Consider the following 19,423-nt stretch of genomic DNA (forward strand, 5'->3'; position numbering starts at 1 on the left):
TAACCTAAAGGAGGGGTTGGGAAAAATGGCCAAAAACTAGAGCCTCCCAGCCCACCTCCAGGAGAAAGACTCCAGGGGTGAAGGAAAACTTAAACTTGTACGAACACCACGAAAAACCCACCGCCTGTCGATCAAGGCCTAGCCTTCCAAACCCACGCTCTACAAATGATATTGTTAGGGCCTTTTCACGCGCGAACCCGACACTGTTACGGTCCGCCATGAATCGTGTCCTTACAATTGGCGCCGTCTGTGGGAAACGCTTGTGTGTTGGTATAGGATGTGGGTCGATAGAGTTTCTTCGTTATTTCTAACCGTTGGTTATAGAGTTCTAGTATAAAGTTCTGCTAGGGGCTACGTTTCTTGACTAGGGGCTTGGCTGAGGAGCTAACTCCCCTAAAGTCAAGATCCCACACAAAGAGAAAACTAGGTTTTGGACAGAACCAAGGCATTGCATGGTCCACGGACTCAAGCCTATGGGGAAACCAACTGCCTGGATGAGGAAAACTAGGTTTTGGACAGAACCAAGGCATTGCATGGTCCACGGACTCAAGCCTATGGGAAACCAACTACTTGGATGAGGAAAACTAGGTTTTGGATTGCATAGGGACTCAAGCCTATGGGGAAACCAATGAGGAAAACTAGAGAAAGAGGAAACCTGCCTGGATGAGAAAAACTAGGTTTTGGGACAGAACCAAGGCATTGCATAGTCCTCGGACTTAAGCCTATGGGGAAACCAACTGTCTGGATGAGGAAAACTAGGTTTTGGACAGAACCAGGGCATTGCATAGTCCTCGGACTCAAGCCTATGGGGAAACCAACTACCTGGATGAGGAACCAACTATTTAAAAAAAAAACTATGGCACATAAACCTCAAAATCCATCCGAAGAGAACTCCGCGTTAACAGATGGGTTAATACCTTGATTGCGCGGATTCCTCGGTCTACCCTCTGATCCCCAGTATCAAAGGGGTTGATGCGATACGGCGCAACATATTACCCAAAAGCACAACCAAAGTCCCTCGCTACTCGGCTACCCTCTCGGACGAATTACTTAGAGTTTATCGTTCTCGGACATCGCTCTAGCATGCATCGCGCAGCACTCAGCGGTTATCCCGGTTAGTTCCAAGAGTTTAATTTATTGATGATTAACCTTGTTATGCTTGATAATATTTGTAAGTTTAAACTAGTAGGAATCTGTGTTAAGGCATTTTTCTGCCTGGAATATCATTAAGGGCAAGCTTATATTTAATATTCATGCATAAAGTAGTTGTTACGGAGAAGAAAGATATGTATAGAGAAATAGACACATATTTTATTAAGACAAAGGAACAGTACAGTGTACAATGAAAAGCTGAAACAAAGCCTACATTGAAGCTAACTACGTAAGTAACGAAAAATACAAGAGAGTGAAGATAAAGCCGAGGAGGTAGCACAGAGGAGAAGTTAGCTACTGCCTCGAGACCTTATTCCTCCTCGATGCTTTTGCACGCCCATAACTCAGGTAGCAAAAGAACCCAACTTGGGGCCTGCACCGGTGAAGAAAAGGTGCAGGGAACCTGACCTCAGGCTAACACCATCTACAGAAAAGGTGCAGGGAGCCGGAAGTTGGGGAGCCCCCGCAAAAATTTGCCTGCTACAAGGCAGACGGCGCTGATGGCGGAAATTCCTTCTTCTGACATACCAAAAATCTGGCATGACCAGAACCTGCTTCGGATTTTGACTAAAAGAAGGAGGAATACCATCTTCCTCCTGTCAAGACGGAGGACTGGCTTGAATCTATGTCATCCTTGTCCATACCATATCACCTTGAGGATTCGGTGCCTCTGAAGCGTGCGGAGACCTTTCATCCCCATCCACGCCTCAAACATCTTGCTTTGAGGCAGTGGCACTAGAAAGAGAGATCGCGGATATGGAAGAAATTTGGTTCTGAAGGGAACAGGAGAGTTCATGTGCAAGTGAAGTGATCCCCTATCCCATTTATACCCAGAAGTAAACCGGTGGCATTTAATTCACGCAGCGTCCCAAGGAACGCTACAGACAAAACGTCTCTGGCTCGATTTCCAACGTCGTCTGCAACCCTGAGGTTAAAGGAGTCTCGAGAAGGCGCACCTCGAACACTGGGACGCCAAAAAGTACCGCGTGATCAAAGACTACGGAAATACCTCTTAATTTGCGGGCCCAGTAAATTCGCTGCCCAGGCCCGTTCAGCATAGTAGCCCAGGGACAGAACCAAGGCCTTGCATGGTCCTCGGACTCAAGCCTATGGGGAAACCAAGTACATAAAAAATTACAAGTTTTGGACAGAACCAAGGCCTTGCATGGTCCTCGGACTCAAGCCTATGGGGAAACCAAGTACATAAAAAATTACAAGTTTTGGACAGAACCAAGGCCTTGCATGGTCCTCGGACTCAAGCCTATGGGGAAACCAAGTACATAAAAAATTACAAGTTTTGGACAGAACCAAGGCCTTGCATGGTCCTCGGACCCAAGCCTATGGGAAAACCAAGTACAAAAAATTATAATTATTACAAGTTTTGGACAGAACCAAGGCCTTGTATGGTCCTCGGACCCAAGCCAATGGGGAAACCAAATACTTGGATAAGAAAAGGTTTGAATTTCGTAAGATGGGTTACTTGATAAAAATGTCAGGTCACTTCATCCACGGCTTAAACACCATAAAAGGTTAAGACCAATAAAGTTGTAAGGAAGGTGGTGGAACGCCCCAGAATTTAGTCGTATAAGAAGGCTGTTCATTTGGTGGGTGATATATCTTCAAATGGTTATTCCTCACACGGCATCAAACCTTCGTTTTACTCCTCGGCTAGCATGGGGTAAGTATTACTTTTCACTGGTCGGCCTTATTGTGCCAAACATTTCTATTAAAGTTATGGCGACATTTTTTTATTATCAAGTATTTTGGTCTTAGTCGTCATTGATTTAGATACTATATTATTGTGCCGAGCAGCGTTTGTAAATTTAAAAAAAAGAAAAGGTATAGAGACAAAACATGCGAAATAAAATAACAACAATTTTTATTAATACGAAAAATTATTACAACGTACAAAGAGGGGCTCAAACGAGCCTATACAAAATGTGAACTGCCTAAGCAACAATTACATCCGTAGTACAGATAAGTAAACTGTCAGGCGTCTTTTAAACTCGTCTTCAAAGTCTCTCCAATCTCTGCCTCAATACTGCTCATATTACGATAAGAACCTTCTTTGGGAAAAAATGAAGGAGAAGGAAATAGTAAAGAAGAAATCAATGAAGAAGATGGAGGAGATGAATGAAGAAGATGGAGGACATGAGTAAAGAAGGAGGAGAAGAAGAGAGAAGAGATGAAAAGAAAGAAAAAGGAGCAAAAGAGGGAGAAGTGAAAGCACCAGGATGGATCTGATGCTGGGAAGACTAAGAAAGGGAGACGGAGGATAGCACCAGTGAAGGAAGAGAGGAAGAAGTAGAGACACTTAGTCCCTGCCTCGATCCTAACTCCCAACACACTGGAGCTATACTAGGTATGCTCATAGGAGAGCGGTTGGTACTGATGATGGGTGTTCTCGACTCAGTCACGACGAAAGTTTGACGTGACAAGTCCCTGCTTCGGATTTTGACTGAAAGAAGGGTGAGGTTGATTTTGAGTCTTCGCCATTCCTGTCCCGATCGAGCCATAATGAGCTTTATTGGAACATGGCGTTTATGGGAGGGGTTTGGCTCCTGTATCACTCTTTGTTATGGTAAAGTGTATCACGATTTAGTTTATAAACCAGTGGGTAAAATGAACCCTAGGGGAGGCCAAGTATTTCAAATCTCAGAAGGATGAAAAGAGATTCTTTACAAAAACAATAACCTCCTCCCTTCCTTCTTATACAAAGGGTGGAGCGGGAGACATTTAATAGGTTCAGATCTCCAAAAGAATCTGCCAACACAAACATGCCGGTTCCGCTTCTCCACCCCATCAAAACAAACCGCCGAATTAAAGTAGTCTCGTAAATAGTGGTCATTAAAAGCGCGTCTTGGATACCTAAACGATAAGAACGCATCAAGCGCGAAATCAAAAAACTGTCTCATAGACCGGTGCATTTCTTGGACAGATGAAGAGCCGCCAGCATTATTAATAGGCCAAATTGATTGGGCCGTAGGAAGAGGTTCGGCATCACCAAAACCCCCCTTTCCAACCATGAGGTTGGACAGCCGGGTTTTGAGGGGCTATTGTGGGGCCCAAATGATTTATGGGCCAGGCGCATCTACCCGGGGAGAATCCAAAGGCCCAAGCCGAGGAAGGCTATGGCCCAAGCTCGACAAAATAGCCTATGGATACCGCCGAGGACAGCTCAGTCCTCGGCAGACCCAAAGTCCCCCCTGAAAGAGGGGTAAAAACGGTATAGGACTGAAACTTGGAAGAAAGATCTAAAATATCTGGGGAAAGTTGCCCTTACTGCCATTCAATGCTCTGAACCTGACAGAGCCGCATTCTTTGGCTTTTACAACCACCCCCAACGACTTTGAATATGGGCTGATGGGATAAGTATCAATTTTGGAAAGGTTGACCCTATACGTGGACGAAGGACAATGAACGCAGGCAAATATAAAAGGAAAAATAAGTAACCTAAAGGAGGGGTTGGGAAAAATGGCCAAAAACCAGAGCCTCCCAGCCCACCTCCAAGAGAAAGACTCCAAGGGTGAAGGAAAACTTTAACTTGTACGAACACCACGAAAAACCCACCGCCTGTCGATCAAGGCCTAGCCTTCCAAATCCACGCTCTACAAATGATATTGTTAGGGCCTTTTCACGCGCGAACCCGACACTGTTACGGTCCGCCACGAATCGTGTCCTTACAATTATCTTTATAATGCAATATGATAACATCTATGAAATCAAAGAGAATTAAAAAAATAACAACTTAAAAACACCAAACTTGGTCATAGTGGAATTTGAAATAATACAAAAATTCATCAACCTAATGTAAAGATTCAAGAAAAGTATAAAAAAAATCCACCAAAAATGAAGAGAGAGAGAGAGAGAGAGAGAGAGAGAGATAACCTTTTATGTGTGAAAAATGTGAGAGAGAGAGAAAGAGAGAGAGAGAAATAGTTTCACACACAAAGTGTTAGGGTTTTGTAGAGGTTGTTGTTTGTTCTTGGTTGATATTTGGAGTTTGGCTGTGGGTTTGGTTGATTTTTGGAGTTTGGTTGCGGGTTTGTGTAGGCAAGGTGTTTGATTTTTGGAGGTTGTGGTTTGGGTTATGCTTGGTTGTAATCTCTTTTCTTTTCTTTTCTGGGTTTGTTTTCTTATATTTTCATGTTCAAGATCAACCTAGATTTGAATTCATTTATTTTTTTGTTTTAATTTTTAATTTTTTATTTTGTTAATTTGATAAATTAATTTATTACAATCAAATGCTGATGTGACATTTTTATTACTATTTTAATGGTCACGTTTGTGCTTAACATGATAGTTATGCATTCCGTGTACCATATAAGCAGTTTTGGTTAGTGCGATGATGGTGGAGACTACATTGATAGTGATTTTTGATTTTCAGAGACCAAAATAGGAGTTCCAAAAAAGTGTGGACCAAATTGGAAAATGGCCCAAAATGTAGGGACAGAAAATATATTTTCGTCTTATATCAATGCTTTTATTTAAAATATATTTTTGCATATATTTTATTCATTTGTATCTATTACCATTTCAAAATAGTTACTCTCTCTCTGTCTCCCCCCCCCCCCCCCACCCCACTTTCTCTTTTATTTTTACCTTATTAATGTTGAAGCCACCTCATTATAGCGGGTAAAATACCTCCAACCCACCTCGCCCTTAACCTACTTTCGTATCTTTTATCTCTGCCTCTTTAATACCAAAGTCACCTCACTAGGATGGTAAAATACCTACAACCTGCCCCCCATTCCAGACCTGCTCTACAAGAGTTTTTCCCACCCTAAAGAGGCAATGAGATGGGGACTTGAGAATTCCCTTCAGATGGCCCCAAGATCGATGATGGTTAGGTGATTTGAACCAGTGACCTCATTGATTACATGAGGCTTAGGAACTACACTAAACCAAATTGTTGGTGTAACTTTTCCTAATGCACTTATTACTTATGTGGTTTTCGACTAAGCCTACATTCACAAGTTGGGCTCTACCAAATCAACAAATTTCATGGTCTCTTACTCATGTTTTATCACACAATTTGAGCTTACAAAACAAATTTGGAAAAATACAATATTACCTCAAAGAGCTTTACAAAGCCCAAAATTCAATTCAATTAAAATTTACAAACTTGTTTAAAGAAACCCAAACACCCTTGACATATTTGACTTAATAGGCCTCATGATCATGGTAGGAGAAAGAAAAGCTTGCACCTCTCATCCAAACTCTTATCTAATTTTTGGAAAAATTATTAAATACTCTTATATTACGGTGATATGGAGCTCTCTACTCTCATTTTTGTATATTTTCTTAGATTAAAAAAAAAAAAAAAGTCCAATATTACTTAGTTTATAGAAGTCTTAAAAGTTGGGCCGGAAATAATTTAATAAGCTCTTATGGGCTGCTTGGGCCGAAAGAGGCCTAATATATTCTACCTCCCCTTTGGTCTTTTCTATTGCATAGAACGATGAACTAAACGAATGGTAGGAAAAATCTTGTAAGATGAAATATGCCTTTGCGAATAAATTACTGGGCCACTTTATAGGTGTCTATATATGTAATGAACACATGCTTCCTCATGTCATGCTGTTGGAAATAGTCAAAGAATTTTTTTTTTTTGATAAACGTTGGAAATAGTCAAAATTAATATGTAATGAAATGATCACATGCTTCAGCATGTCATGCTGTTGGAAATATTCAAAATTTTTTTTTATAGACGTTGGAAATAGTCAAAATATATCCTGGCTACAATTTTGATAAGTTAGCAAGAAAATAGTGGTAATTTGACGGGGAAATCTGATAAGTATGGTGATATCTGAAATGGTAACGCAATTAAATTTAGACCTCATGATTATCTCCCTTCCAATCCGCACCCACAGTCAAATTTCGATACTAGTGGTGGCCAAGACTAGCTGGGCCATAAGGCCCATAACTATATATAACACCTTCCTCTATATTTTACCCTATATAACATACAGTTCACTTCACCTCAACACATAGCATATCTCTCTCTTCCTCTCTCTATCTATCACTTATTGGATCCTTGTGTTAGTGAGAAAATGGCTATGAAGCTTTATGGAGTTCCCATGTCCACATGCACCAGTCGTGTGATGGCTTGCCTCCATGAGAAAGGTGCAGATTTTGAGCTTGTTCCGGTTAACCTTGGCACTGGGGAACACAAACAGCCTCCTTTTCTATCTAAGAATGTATGTATTATCCACATAAAATCTAATAGTATTTTTTCTCCTTGCACTCGATTTTATATTATCGAATCTCCATGCATTTGTAGATACACAATTTTTAGTTTTCAAATTGGTTTATAATATTTTTTTGGGTAAAAAACATTGCAGCCCTTTGGTCAGATTCCAGTGCTAGAAGATGGTGATCTCACTCTCTATGGTAAGTTCACCTTATATTTTTTTCATATATTTTTGTTTTCTGCTACCTAATTATTTTTCTCATGCTTATGACTATATTATCTATCATAGTGATGATTGCTCTAGATCCAAATTAGAAGGTCTTTCTCCTGCATAAATGCTTGAATTAATGCAATTAAAAAAAAAATGTTTGAACCAAACTTATATTTAATTTTTTTTATTTAATTTAATTTTTATCAAAGAGTGATAGAATAGGTCACTCTATACACCTGTACTGTTCCTGTTGAACTCAAAAGTGGTGCACTGGTGCTTGAGCTCGGATTGTATTGGAGGCACCAATGCTTTAATATGTCAAGTGGCCTAGAGATAAAAGTGCCCTGCAAAAGTAAAAATGAAAGGGTACGAATGTACGATAGCTTGGTATTGGAGATGTTCAAAGCATCAATGATCCAAGTTTAACAATATATATATATGACATTGAATTTGGATATTCATGTGTCAAACTCCAAATCTTATTGCTAAGCTTGTTGTTTCTGTACTCTGTTGTTGTCAACTTGTCATGGCTCGAAGACAATGGGGCCCAGCAAACCATCGTTGGTTTATATTGCCTTATGAGATCAACAGTGTACATTAATTTAAAAACAAAGGGAATTCAAGATAATAATGAAATTAGATTAACGTAAAATTTTATCCTAGATAAAAAAAAAAAGAGTTAATTATTTTCTCTTTCTCCATAATAAATTCACTTTGATTTCTTACATATTCTACTAGTTTCCTTCTTAGTTCATCCTGATTGATTATAACATACTTTTAATCATTTGAATATTTGTCGATATTTTTTTTCTTATGACCATGTGGTGCGGGAATCAAATTGTGAAAGGTTTTTAATTTCAAATCTTTTCCCTGAAATAAATAAATAAAGAGCTCATTAGTCAATACTTATATATCTTGCTTTCACAAGCAATCTAAGTGGATTCCTTAAATAATTGACCTTTCATGTGTTTTACAGAATCTAGGGCAATCACAGCATATGTGGCTGAGAAATGCAAGGATACTGGAACTGATCTCATGAGGCACAAAAACCCCAAAGAAGCTGCTATGGTTAAGGTATGGATGGAGGTGGAATCCCAGACATTCAACCCTGCAATCTCTCCCATTGTCATGGAATATGTTATTGGGCCTTCAATGGGCAAAAAAACTGAACAAGCAGTCGTCGATGCCTGCACGGGGAAGCTAGGAAAAGTGCTTGATGTGTATGAGTCTAGGCTGAGTACGTGCAAGTACTTGGCTGGTGATTTCTATAGCATGGCTGACCTGCATCACCTTCCTTACATGCACTATTTCATGACCACACCATGTGCCTCGATGGTTAAAGACCGTCCCCATGTTATGGCATGGTGGCAGGACATTTCTTCTAGGCCTTCTTTCAAGAAAATGGCTGGGGCCATGACTTTTGGTTAAGAGGAAATGTTAACATTTTGGAAGAACTTGATGAGATGGTGGTTATCTCAGCGGACTATATATAGTCTATATTAAATAAAATAAGTGCTCTCTCTTTCTCATATGAGATTTTCTTATCACCTAATGTAAACGTTCAAAGCTTTTTGAACACTTGGAATAAAAATTTTCAGTTTTGTTTGACCTATAATTTTCCCTGTGTACTTTTGAGGGCTTTCTACATCCCAGAGAGATGACAGGGTGGTGATGAATTTTGCTTCCTTTACGTTGTCTCTCTGCACCCCGCTGTTGAATGTGTATTTTTATGGTTTTATGTTTATATCCATAATTGTCGAATCATGAATCGTATCGTAAATCAAATTTTTATATTTTTATAACGTGAATTGTATCGTATTGTATATTGTAAAGATACACAAATACCTAATAATTAAAAAAAGAAAAAAGAAATATAGATATACATATGTAAAAGATATACTCATTATAAATTTGGAATATATTCAACAAAGCTAATTAAATATGTTATCAAATTAACATATTTTTATTACATACACATTCAAATTTATTAAACTCAGAAGTGATAATACATAATATATAAACCAAGATAATAATTTCTTTTCATTATCTTGCCTAATCAACTCCATCTAAGTTAATGTTATCATATTTGATAACATATTTTTAATGTTATCATATTTGTCATTATCTTGCAAAATTATTTTTTCATTGACATTTTAGTCATTATAATCAATATTTACTCTCTCTCTCTCTCTCTCTCTCTCTTTTTAAAATTCTAATATTTAATTCTTTATATTTTTTCTTAGCATTCTAGCTTCTTAGACTTGTAACAGTAATAACAACATAAAAAATAATTATATTTTCATTTAATACATTATTCATAGCATAGAAAAGAACTAATTTGCAAATATGAAAGTAAAGTGTCAAGTGTATGGTTTTGTAGGAGAAAGAGTAGAGGGGGAAAAAAAAAAAAACTCATGGAATTAAGTATTCCAATAATTTTGTGTTAAAAAAAAGTCTAACAACTTGTTTAAATCAAATAGAATTAAAATCACAAATTTTAACAAAATCCCTCATTTTAAATTCAAATGTCTATGTATTGTACAATACACTAATACCATATGATTCATATGATACATAATAATGTATCGGACGATTTATGAGCATTTATGATATATCCTTATGATATGGAACTTTTTGCATGTGTACACAATATGATACAATTATATGATATGTATCACGTATTGTATGATACTAACAACTATGTTATATATGTACTTTTAATTAATATATATTTTTGCATATATTCTATTTCTAATTTATTCATTTACCATTCCAAAATAGTTATTCCCTCTCTCTCTCTCTCTCATGATTACCCCTCCACTTTCTCTTCTATCTTTACCTCATTGTTGTTGAAGCCACCTCATTAGAGAGGATAAAATACCTCCAACCTACCTTGCCCTAGACCTACCTTTGTATCTTTTATCTCTATCTCTTTAATACCAAAGTCACCTCACTAGGATGGTAAAATACCTACAACCCGCCCCACTCTTGACCTACTTTGAGAGAGTTTTTCCCACCTTGAAGAGGCAATGAGATGTGGACTTGAGAATCCCTTTAAGGTGGCCACAAGATCAATGATATTTAGGTGATTTGAAACAAGGACCTCATTGATTACATGAGGCTTAGGAACCACACTAAATTAACCAAATTGTTGGTGTAATGTTTCCTAATGTGCTTAGTACTTATGTGGTTCGTGCCAAAGCCTACATTCACAAGTTGAGCTCTACCAAATCAACAAATTTCATGGTCTCTTGCTCATGTTTTATCACACAATTTGAGCTTACAAAAAAAATTTGGAATTTTTTTTTTTCCTCAAAGAGCTTTACAAAACCCAAACTTCAACTCAATTAAAATTTACAAACTTGTTTAATGAAACCCAAAAACCTTTGAGACACTTGACTTAATAGGTTTCCTGGCCATGGTAGGAGAAAGAAAAGCTCACACCTCTCATCCAAACTCTTGTCTCACTTTTGGGAAAATTATTAAATATTCTCAAATCACGGTGATATAATGCTCTCTATAATCATTTTTGTATATTTTCTTAGTTAAAGAAAAGTCCAATTACTTAGTTTATAGAAGCCTTAAAAAGTTGGGCCAAAAATAAGTTAATAAGCTCTTATGGGCCGCATTGTCTTTTTCTATTGCATGGAAAGATGAACTAAACAAATGGTAAGAAGAATCTTGTAAGATGAAATATACTTTTGCAAATAAGATTACTGAGCCACTTTATGATATATATATATATATATATATACTGAGCCACTGTATGAAACTTGGAAAATGTAGTAAAGGAAAGAAAATTAATCAAAACACAGAAGAGAGATTGGTACTTTTTTTTTTTTTTTTTGTTATTTATAAAATTGATGATTTTTCTGTCTTTTCTTTTATAATATTATTGAGGTCTAAAAAGTTATAATACTATACCAATGCCCAGAGTGGCACAGTAAGCTAAACTCCATGGAAAAAAATAATAAAAGACTTGAGCTCATAACAGGGAAAAAAAAAAAAGGATGGTAGGCCCAAATATATTAAAAATGATTTAAGCCCAAGACCCACGAAGGGAGGGGTATTAGAAACGAAGGGAAGAAAGGAAGAAGCCCAGCCTGCCACAATCAGAAAATCAAAAGAGAGTCCAGTAATAAGAACTGGGTCGGATACCTAGGGATTGCCAGGAGCTCGGGGTCCTTGGGACATGTAGCAAAACTAGGATGAGATTAAGACAGCTCAAAAGAAGTGCCCAGAAACACAAGGAAGGAAGAACATATATGTCCTTATCAGCCACCCAATGATGTAGAAAGTAATTAGAGAGCTTGGGGAATAACAATTCATGAAGAAAGGGCTAGTACTTCGGGGAACCTAGAAAGAAGAACCACGAAGGGAAGTAGTTGGGAAAACTTTCAACCTGGTAGAGATGGAATCAGCTCACTCGGGAAAAATGACAAAAGGAAAGGTAGCCAAAAAGCTGAATCTAAAAAGGTGAGGTGTAGAAGCCTTGAAGGAAGAGAGATTAGAGGTTAGCTCTCTAGGGACATCCCAAAACGGAAAGTCAGCAAGAGGTTTTTGGGGAAAAAGCAAAAAAAGAAGAAAACTATGAGAAACAAAGAAGGGACTAGCCACCAAAGTTGCTGGCACAACATGAGCTCTAGTACCTAGGAGAGCAAATGAGAGGAATCAGTGGTATCCTGGAACCCTAGGATGACACTATTATAATAGAATCGGCATTCAGCAATAGTGAATCAGAATAGAATCGTTGAGAAAACTTTGTCAAAAAACTCAAAGAAAGTAGTAAAAGAAAGAGAAATATCATCCGGTATCCTAAAAACAACCACTATAGAGCATACTTGGATTCAAAGGGATTCAAACTGTGTAAGTCTTAGAGGCTTGGAGAGCCATCTAAATTTGTAATTTTTGAGCTTATTTGGACCTTGTAACACGTCTTAGTGAGCACATTGCAGTTCACAATTAAGAAAAGTAATGAAATATCTCAGATAATTTTAAGGATCCCTAGCATTTATTTTGCATCTTTCTTATTACATTACTCCTTTACTGTTTCTTGCTATTCCATACATATATATATATATATATATATATTTTTTTTTTCCTAGTATGTACGTATTGTAGGATTCTTACTCTGTGCACCACTTGGTGTGTAATTAGCCCATTTAGTTGTGGCAAACTAAGCCCAGTCCCTTGAAACGACAACTAAAAGGCCTAGGGTCTTTGCTTCTACTTGGGCCTGGACACTGTCCGAAAAAGGATCCTCACAAATATGAAGTATCATTTAAGAATACAATAAACCATTTTGTTTTATCGGGATGTAAATCAGTGTGTGAATCAAATACGTTTGTATATTTGTATTGAAAGTGTCCACTTTTTTATATAAAAAGACTTTTGTGGAAAGTTATATTTGTGGTGATGGTTATACTTAACCGTTATATGTGAATTTTTTTTTTTTTTTTTAAATGGAGTCTAACTTACACAAATAATTTCACAAAAAAAGCTACACCTACGTAAGTGACAAGCTATTAATAATAGGTAAAAAAAAAAAAAAAAAATTAAAAGTAAGAGAACTAATAAAAACTTTACCAACTCAGAGGTTGTGAAAAAAAATTAAGAAAATTGTTGTCTCTGAAATACAAATCTTTTATCTCATTTTTTGCATTCTACTTTATGCTCTACCAATTACAATTTGATGTGTATTTGTTGTATCTATAGCATGGCTTATATATATATATATATATATATATATATATATATATATAAAATCCTCTTCATTAAAAAATGAAAAACACTTTTTTATCATGTAAATTGCATTTCAAAAATGAGTAATGTAAATAACATAAGATTTTAATAATTTTTTCATAAGTGCTAACATACCAAGTTCTAATCGATAAAACATCATTTTTACATTCATCCATTATACATACCAATTTTATTAACATCCACCACAAGTAGGAGTTCCTACCTATAGACACCCCATTTTACAACTTGCATTTAACCAACCGGTAGATCTTCAAATTTGTGATACAAAACAAATCTTAATGCTCTAACAATCATAATGGTATGTCATGGGTTTTGATCGGACCATCTGATTAAAGTTATCATACAAACAATTTTCAATGATCATGGCTCACCTACACGATGGGCCTGATCACGTTCTATCTTAAACACTTAATTTTGATTGGTTCTTACAAGAATTAATTTAAAATTAATTAGGTGTGATTTTTGATTGGATTTCATTTTTTTTGAAAAAAAAAAAAATGTTTTCCTTTAGGACATCTTATCTACTCTTTTGAAAAAAATTTGGAGATAGGAAAAATTCAAAAAAAGCAAGAACGTCATTATCTTCAGCAGCAACTTGAATCGCATTTTTGGCCTAGAAAACGTTGAAATTTGATTTTCTCTATTTCTATAAAAGTTGTAGATAATTGAATTTACTTTCAAAAAAAATCAATCCCGAATCAATTGGAATTTTGAGCACAAGTTATGGCCAAAATATGAAACAGGTGCAGAAGATAACACAAAGTTAGCACTATCTTCAATTTTCTCTCAAAATTTCAAATGGGGATCAACATCAAATCTGTTCAAGCCTATCTAATAGACTTATCCTTTCCCTTTGCTTCAGAAGAAAGATTTTTGAAAAATAAATTGGATAGAGAAACAGATACATCCTGTGAAAAAAATTAAAATATGCTCAAAAAACGTTATTATCTTCAGCAGCAATTTGAAACGCATTTTTGGCCTGGAAAACGTTGAAATTTGTTTTTCTCTATTTATGAAAAAGTTGTAGATAATTGAATTTCATTTCAAAAAACATCCATCTTGAATCAGTTTGAATTTTGAGCGGAAAGTTAGAGCCAAATACGAAGCAGGTGCAGCATCATCTTCAACTTCCTTTCAAAATTCAAATGGGGATCAACACCAAATCCGTTCTAGCTCATTTAAACAGGTTATCTCCTCCCTTAGCTTCAGAAGAAAGCTAATAACTTAGCTTTAAAGCTAAGCCATCCCTTCCCCTATAAATAGAGAAGACTTCTTCCATTTTCTGCACCCCGAATTCCCTCTGGAGAGGTAGTGAGAAAGCAGAAAAGAAAAGCTATTGTGCAACCATTGTTCCTACTTCGGTTGTAATTTAGTACTTCCTTACTTTCTCCCTAGCCCTTTAAGTGATCACTTCCCCTTTTTAATTTATGCTCTATGCTGGTAAGTAGTTAATTATGTTCTTAACTTTCTACACATGCTTGAATAAATGCTTAACAAGTTGTTATTTGTTTCTTTCATGATATGCTTGGATGAACATGCCTATATGTCTCATTGATATTCATTTTACATGCTTAGATGAACACTTCTAGGCTAAAGCACAATTTTCTCTTGAATGCTTAGATGAACACTTCTAGGCTAAAACACAACTTTCCCTTGAATGCTTAGATAAACATGTCTAGGTAGTTGTTTTATTTTTTTAAATGCTTGAACGAACATGTCTAAGTATTTTGATTTTCTCTAGATGAACATGTCTAAGGGATTTTTCCTTTATTTTTTTTTTCATAATTGCTTGTGTAAGGTTGAATTTATTCAACCATCTAATTGGCTTTATTCCGTGCCAAATTTGCTTGTAATTCAGCATTTAGTAACCCTGTATTTAGGTGGGTTTGATGTAAGGGTAGTGAGTGAGATAGAGTGAAGATTGCTCAAGAGTGTGCAAGAAAACAGAGACTCGCGGCTGGGACTCGCGGGTGACTCACGGCTGCAAGCCGCCAGACGCAGCACACGTGCCAAGCATGCTGGAAGATGAACAGTCATGCTAGCTGGAGCACTACAGGACAAAACAGGACAACTGGCCATAAGGTTATCTCGCGACTGGATCTCGCTTAGTCAAGCCGCGAGGTCAAGCCGTGAGCCACCCCTGTTTTGTAAAACCTGACGTTTCACATTCCTCTTCCACTCCAGTATAAATACCCCTTTTACCCACAATTGTAAGAGAGCTTCCAGAGAGAATTTTGAGAGAGAAACCCTAAAGAAAAACAAGATTGATTCACCCACAATCTATACCTTAGAGTCTCTTCAAATTCCTCATCTCTCTTCCTTTCCATTGTCAAATCCTTGAGAGGCATTTTACCAAACCTGATTCTCACCATTATCACTACTGTGAAAGAGTTGTTTGGATTTCTGGGAAGCAGTTAGGAAGGAACCAATCTTCATTGGTTAATGCTACGGTCTAGTAGCGGAATCCGGGAAGCTAGAAAAGAAAAAGGTTCGGCGCAACCTCGTTGGAGCAAGAAGCTTGGAGGGCTTAGGTGCACTGGGTAGATTAGGCTTGGAGGGTCTATTGCTGTCCATGTATCCCAACTGTATTTTCTAGTGGATTGTTTACCGCTTGGAGGGCGGCAGAGAGGTTTTACGCCGAGGGCTTCGGTTTCCTCTTCGATAACACACCGCGTGTTGTCTTTGTGTTTGCATCTTCCTTCCTCTCTATCTTTGCCTTTTTATTATCTGCTGTGGATTTTATTTTGTTTTGGCTTAGATAGTTTTTAACCAATTTCATATTATAGCATATGTTAAGTTTCCGCACACTAGTTGTTTGACATATTGCTTGAATTGGTTAAGTTGTAATTTGGGGGTCTAAACGTTCAAAGGTGTTTATACACGTTTTTGAACTTTCAATTGGTATCAGAGCGGGTACACTGCTATTGGTTTCATTACCATTGTGTGATCCTTGACTCCCTTTTGAGATGGATAGGTCTCAATCCCTAAATGCACCTCCATATTTTGATGGTAGTAATTATGCTTTTTGGAAGGTTCGCATGAGAGCTTTTCTGTGTTCTATTGATGAATCCGTTTGAGATGCTGTTGAGATTGGTTGGACCAAACCTGAGGCAGCCAAATCCACTTGGGATAAGGCAGCACTTGCTGCATCTAATGCTAACAGTAAAGCACTCAATGCTATTTTCTGTGGTATGTCTCCAGATGAATTTCACAGGATTTCTCACATTACCATTGCCAAAGAAGCATGGGAGATTTTGGAAACCACCTATGAAGGTACGAAGAAAGTGAAAGACATCAAGTTACAAATGCTGACCACTCGGTTTGAGGAGCTCAAAATGAGTGAGGATGAGTCTTTTGACTCTTTCTATGGGAAGCTAAATGAGGTGGTTGTCAGTAAGTTCAACTTGGGGGAGAAAATGGAGGATTCAAAAATTGTAAGGAAGATCTTTCGATCATTGCCGGAAAGTTTTCGTGCTAAAGTGACAGCAATTGAAGAGAGTAAGGACCTTGATGACATCAAAGTACAGGAGCTGGTTGGTTCTCTACAGACTTATGAGATGTCGCTGCCCAATCAACGGAAGAGTAAATCTCTTGCTCTAAAGACCATTAATGAGAAGGTGGAAGATCAAGACTCATCGGGAGAAGATGTGGTTGACAAAGATGTTGCATACCTTGTCAAAAATTTCAGAAAGTTCTTGAAATTCAAAAATAATGGCAAATTTGATGATAAAAGAAAATTCCAAAGTTCTGGAAGGGAGAAAAGGGAATTCAAAAAGAAAGATGGAAAAGAATCCCAACCCACACAAGGTGTCACTTGTTTCGAATGTAACGAGCATGGACACTTTAAGAAGGAATGTCCGAATTATTTGAAATCGAAAGGTAAAGTGTATGCCATGACTTTGAGTGACTCGGATTCGTCTGACTCAGAATCTGAAGAGAGCTGTGATGGAGAGGGGAACTATTCGGCTTTTATGACTATTGCTCATGTTGAGTCTTCAGATGAGTTGAATCTGCTTGTACGAGACCTTGGAGAACATAGTGATGATGAATCACTAGGAATTGTTGAAGAATCAGATGCTGAAGAAGATGAAAGCACAGCAAATCTTCAAGAGAATTATAACTCACTCTTGGAGAAGTTCAGTGAGTATACAAGGGTGGCCAAGGCTACTGTGAGAAAAATAAAGAAGGCTGAGGAGGACTACAAAAGTCTCCTAATCCGATATAGGGAGGCCAAATGTGAGATAGAAACATTGAATGGTGAGTTGTCCGAAACTTACACAAAAGTGAGATTTCTTAAGAATGAGGTTGTGCAAGCAAATGCTAAAGTGGAGAGGGTCACCACCAAGAAGCTAGATGATGTTATCTCATCTCAAAAGAGTTTTTCAGACAAATCCGGATTGGGATATACCGGAGGAGGTAGTTCATCTGGAAATGTCATTAAAGAAGTGAAGTTTGTAAAGGCCAAAGATCCAGTTGTAGCTGACCTTACTGATGAGAAGCTCAAGGTGGAGGAGAAGAAGAATGTGGTGAACCAACGGATGTTGAATCCCCATAATCAATCTGTGGGCAGGTCTGAATATCGTGCCAAGTCACGCCCACGACCACAAAGAGGTCCTAGAGCAACTTATGTGTGTCATTATTGCGGACTTCAAGGGCATACTCGACCAAATTGCCAAAAGCTGAGAGTAAAGAATAGTGCAACTCCTCAAAGGTCAGGAGGACCTAGAAATGATAGAAGAATTTGGGCAGGTGATCAATCTAGAGATCAGAATGGTGATCCCGGAATGATGAACGTGATGAAGATGATTAGTGCATTCAACAACTGCTTGGAAAGCTTTTCACGAAGGTTTGAAAGCCCTAACTCCCGTACCCAATCCTATAAGGAAATCACCCCAAACGCAAGTGACGTGTGGGTGAAAAAGGGTACTCATGCATAAGCATTACAACATGTCCATGCATTAATACTTCCTATGCTTTGTGACAATGTTTGTTTGTTTTGCTTGCTGTTTTTGCTGTTGATTGTTTGCTTGTCTACTTGTGCATATTTTTAATTTTGTCTTATCAATCTTTTTGTTTCTTGTGTCAAAAATCCAAAAATCACATAAAAATTAAAAAATCAAAAAGCTTGATTGACTTTGTTGAGTTTTTTGTCTCAAAACTTGTTTTGCCTTGTACCTTTGTGTTAATGGCTTTGTGCATTTTCGAGCATTGCTTGTTTTCATGCACTCATATCACTGTGGGAAAAATCTTGAAATCTATGTGATTGTTGTAAATAGATATTCAAACTTGTCATGAATGATTAGTGAATGGTTATGTTGATCTTGAGACATGCATAGACTTGTGTCTATATATCTTCCCACTATTTATTTTTGTTTTTACTAAAAAGAGCTCACCAAATGTAAATCTCCAAATGAAAAGAGATATTGAGCTGCAAAAGCCTGTCGCACATTCTAGTATTTGACTAGGAAAAAGGGTAAGCGACCTTATATTAAAGTGAATGTTTATTCAAAAAGTCAAAGACTTGTTCATTAAAGTGAAATATCAAATATCACTCTCACAATGAGAGATGATTGACTCAAAAGATCAAAAAGATCAAATGTTATGATTGAAAGTGGAGTCAAATGTAAAGCTCCAAATTATGTTATCAAGTTTTGTGGGAGGTCATATATACACATTTTTATAATTGAGATGGGTCACATGATCTAGTGCTAATTGTGTATGTCTTGGCTGAATTGATCATTGAAGCTTCACATTAGACTAAGGACTATCTCATTATTGATATCCACACACAACACACAAGTTTATGTTCAATAAATGCCATATTCATTTGTGTGATTGTACTTGATGAAATGTGTTTTCACATGCTCAAAACTTTGTTAAATCAAGCACAAAAAGATTTTTGAGTGTTTTAGGTGTTTTTGGAAAGTATTTGTTTGAAAAATCTGAAAATTTCAAAAATCCTGTTTTGCCCTGTTTTGGCGGCTCAGTCGCGGGTATGTCAAGTTGCGTGCCTCAGTCGCGTCTTCGCGGGTCATTTTTGGCGACTTGTTCGCGAGTGGAAGGTCCAGTCGCAAGGGTTACTCAGAGATTTTCGCGGCTCAGCT

At 37.3% G+C, this 19,423-nt stretch overlaps 1 protein-coding gene across 1 annotated transcript; it reads left to right on the forward strand.

Moving 5' to 3' along the window:
- Positions 1–7,102: 7,102 nt before the first annotated feature.
- Positions 7,103–9,171, forward strand: LOC115972081 (glutathione S-transferase F13-like). The gene is made up of 3 exons (XM_031092229.1): positions 7,103–7,352; positions 7,497–7,545; positions 8,533–9,171. Exons 1-3 carry the CDS (start codon positions 7,206–7,208, stop codon positions 8,982–8,984), a joined length of 648 nt encoding a protein of 215 aa, XP_030948089.1. The 5' UTR covers positions 7,103–7,205; the 3' UTR covers positions 8,985–9,171.
- Positions 9,172–19,423: the final 10,252 nt, after the last annotated feature.

The sequence above is a fragment of the Quercus lobata genome, chromosome 12, assembly GCF_001633185.2.
Source record: "Quercus lobata isolate SW786 chromosome 12, ValleyOak3.0 Primary Assembly, whole genome shotgun sequence".
Taxonomy (NCBI): Eukaryota; Viridiplantae; Streptophyta; class Magnoliopsida; order Fagales; family Fagaceae; genus Quercus; species Quercus lobata.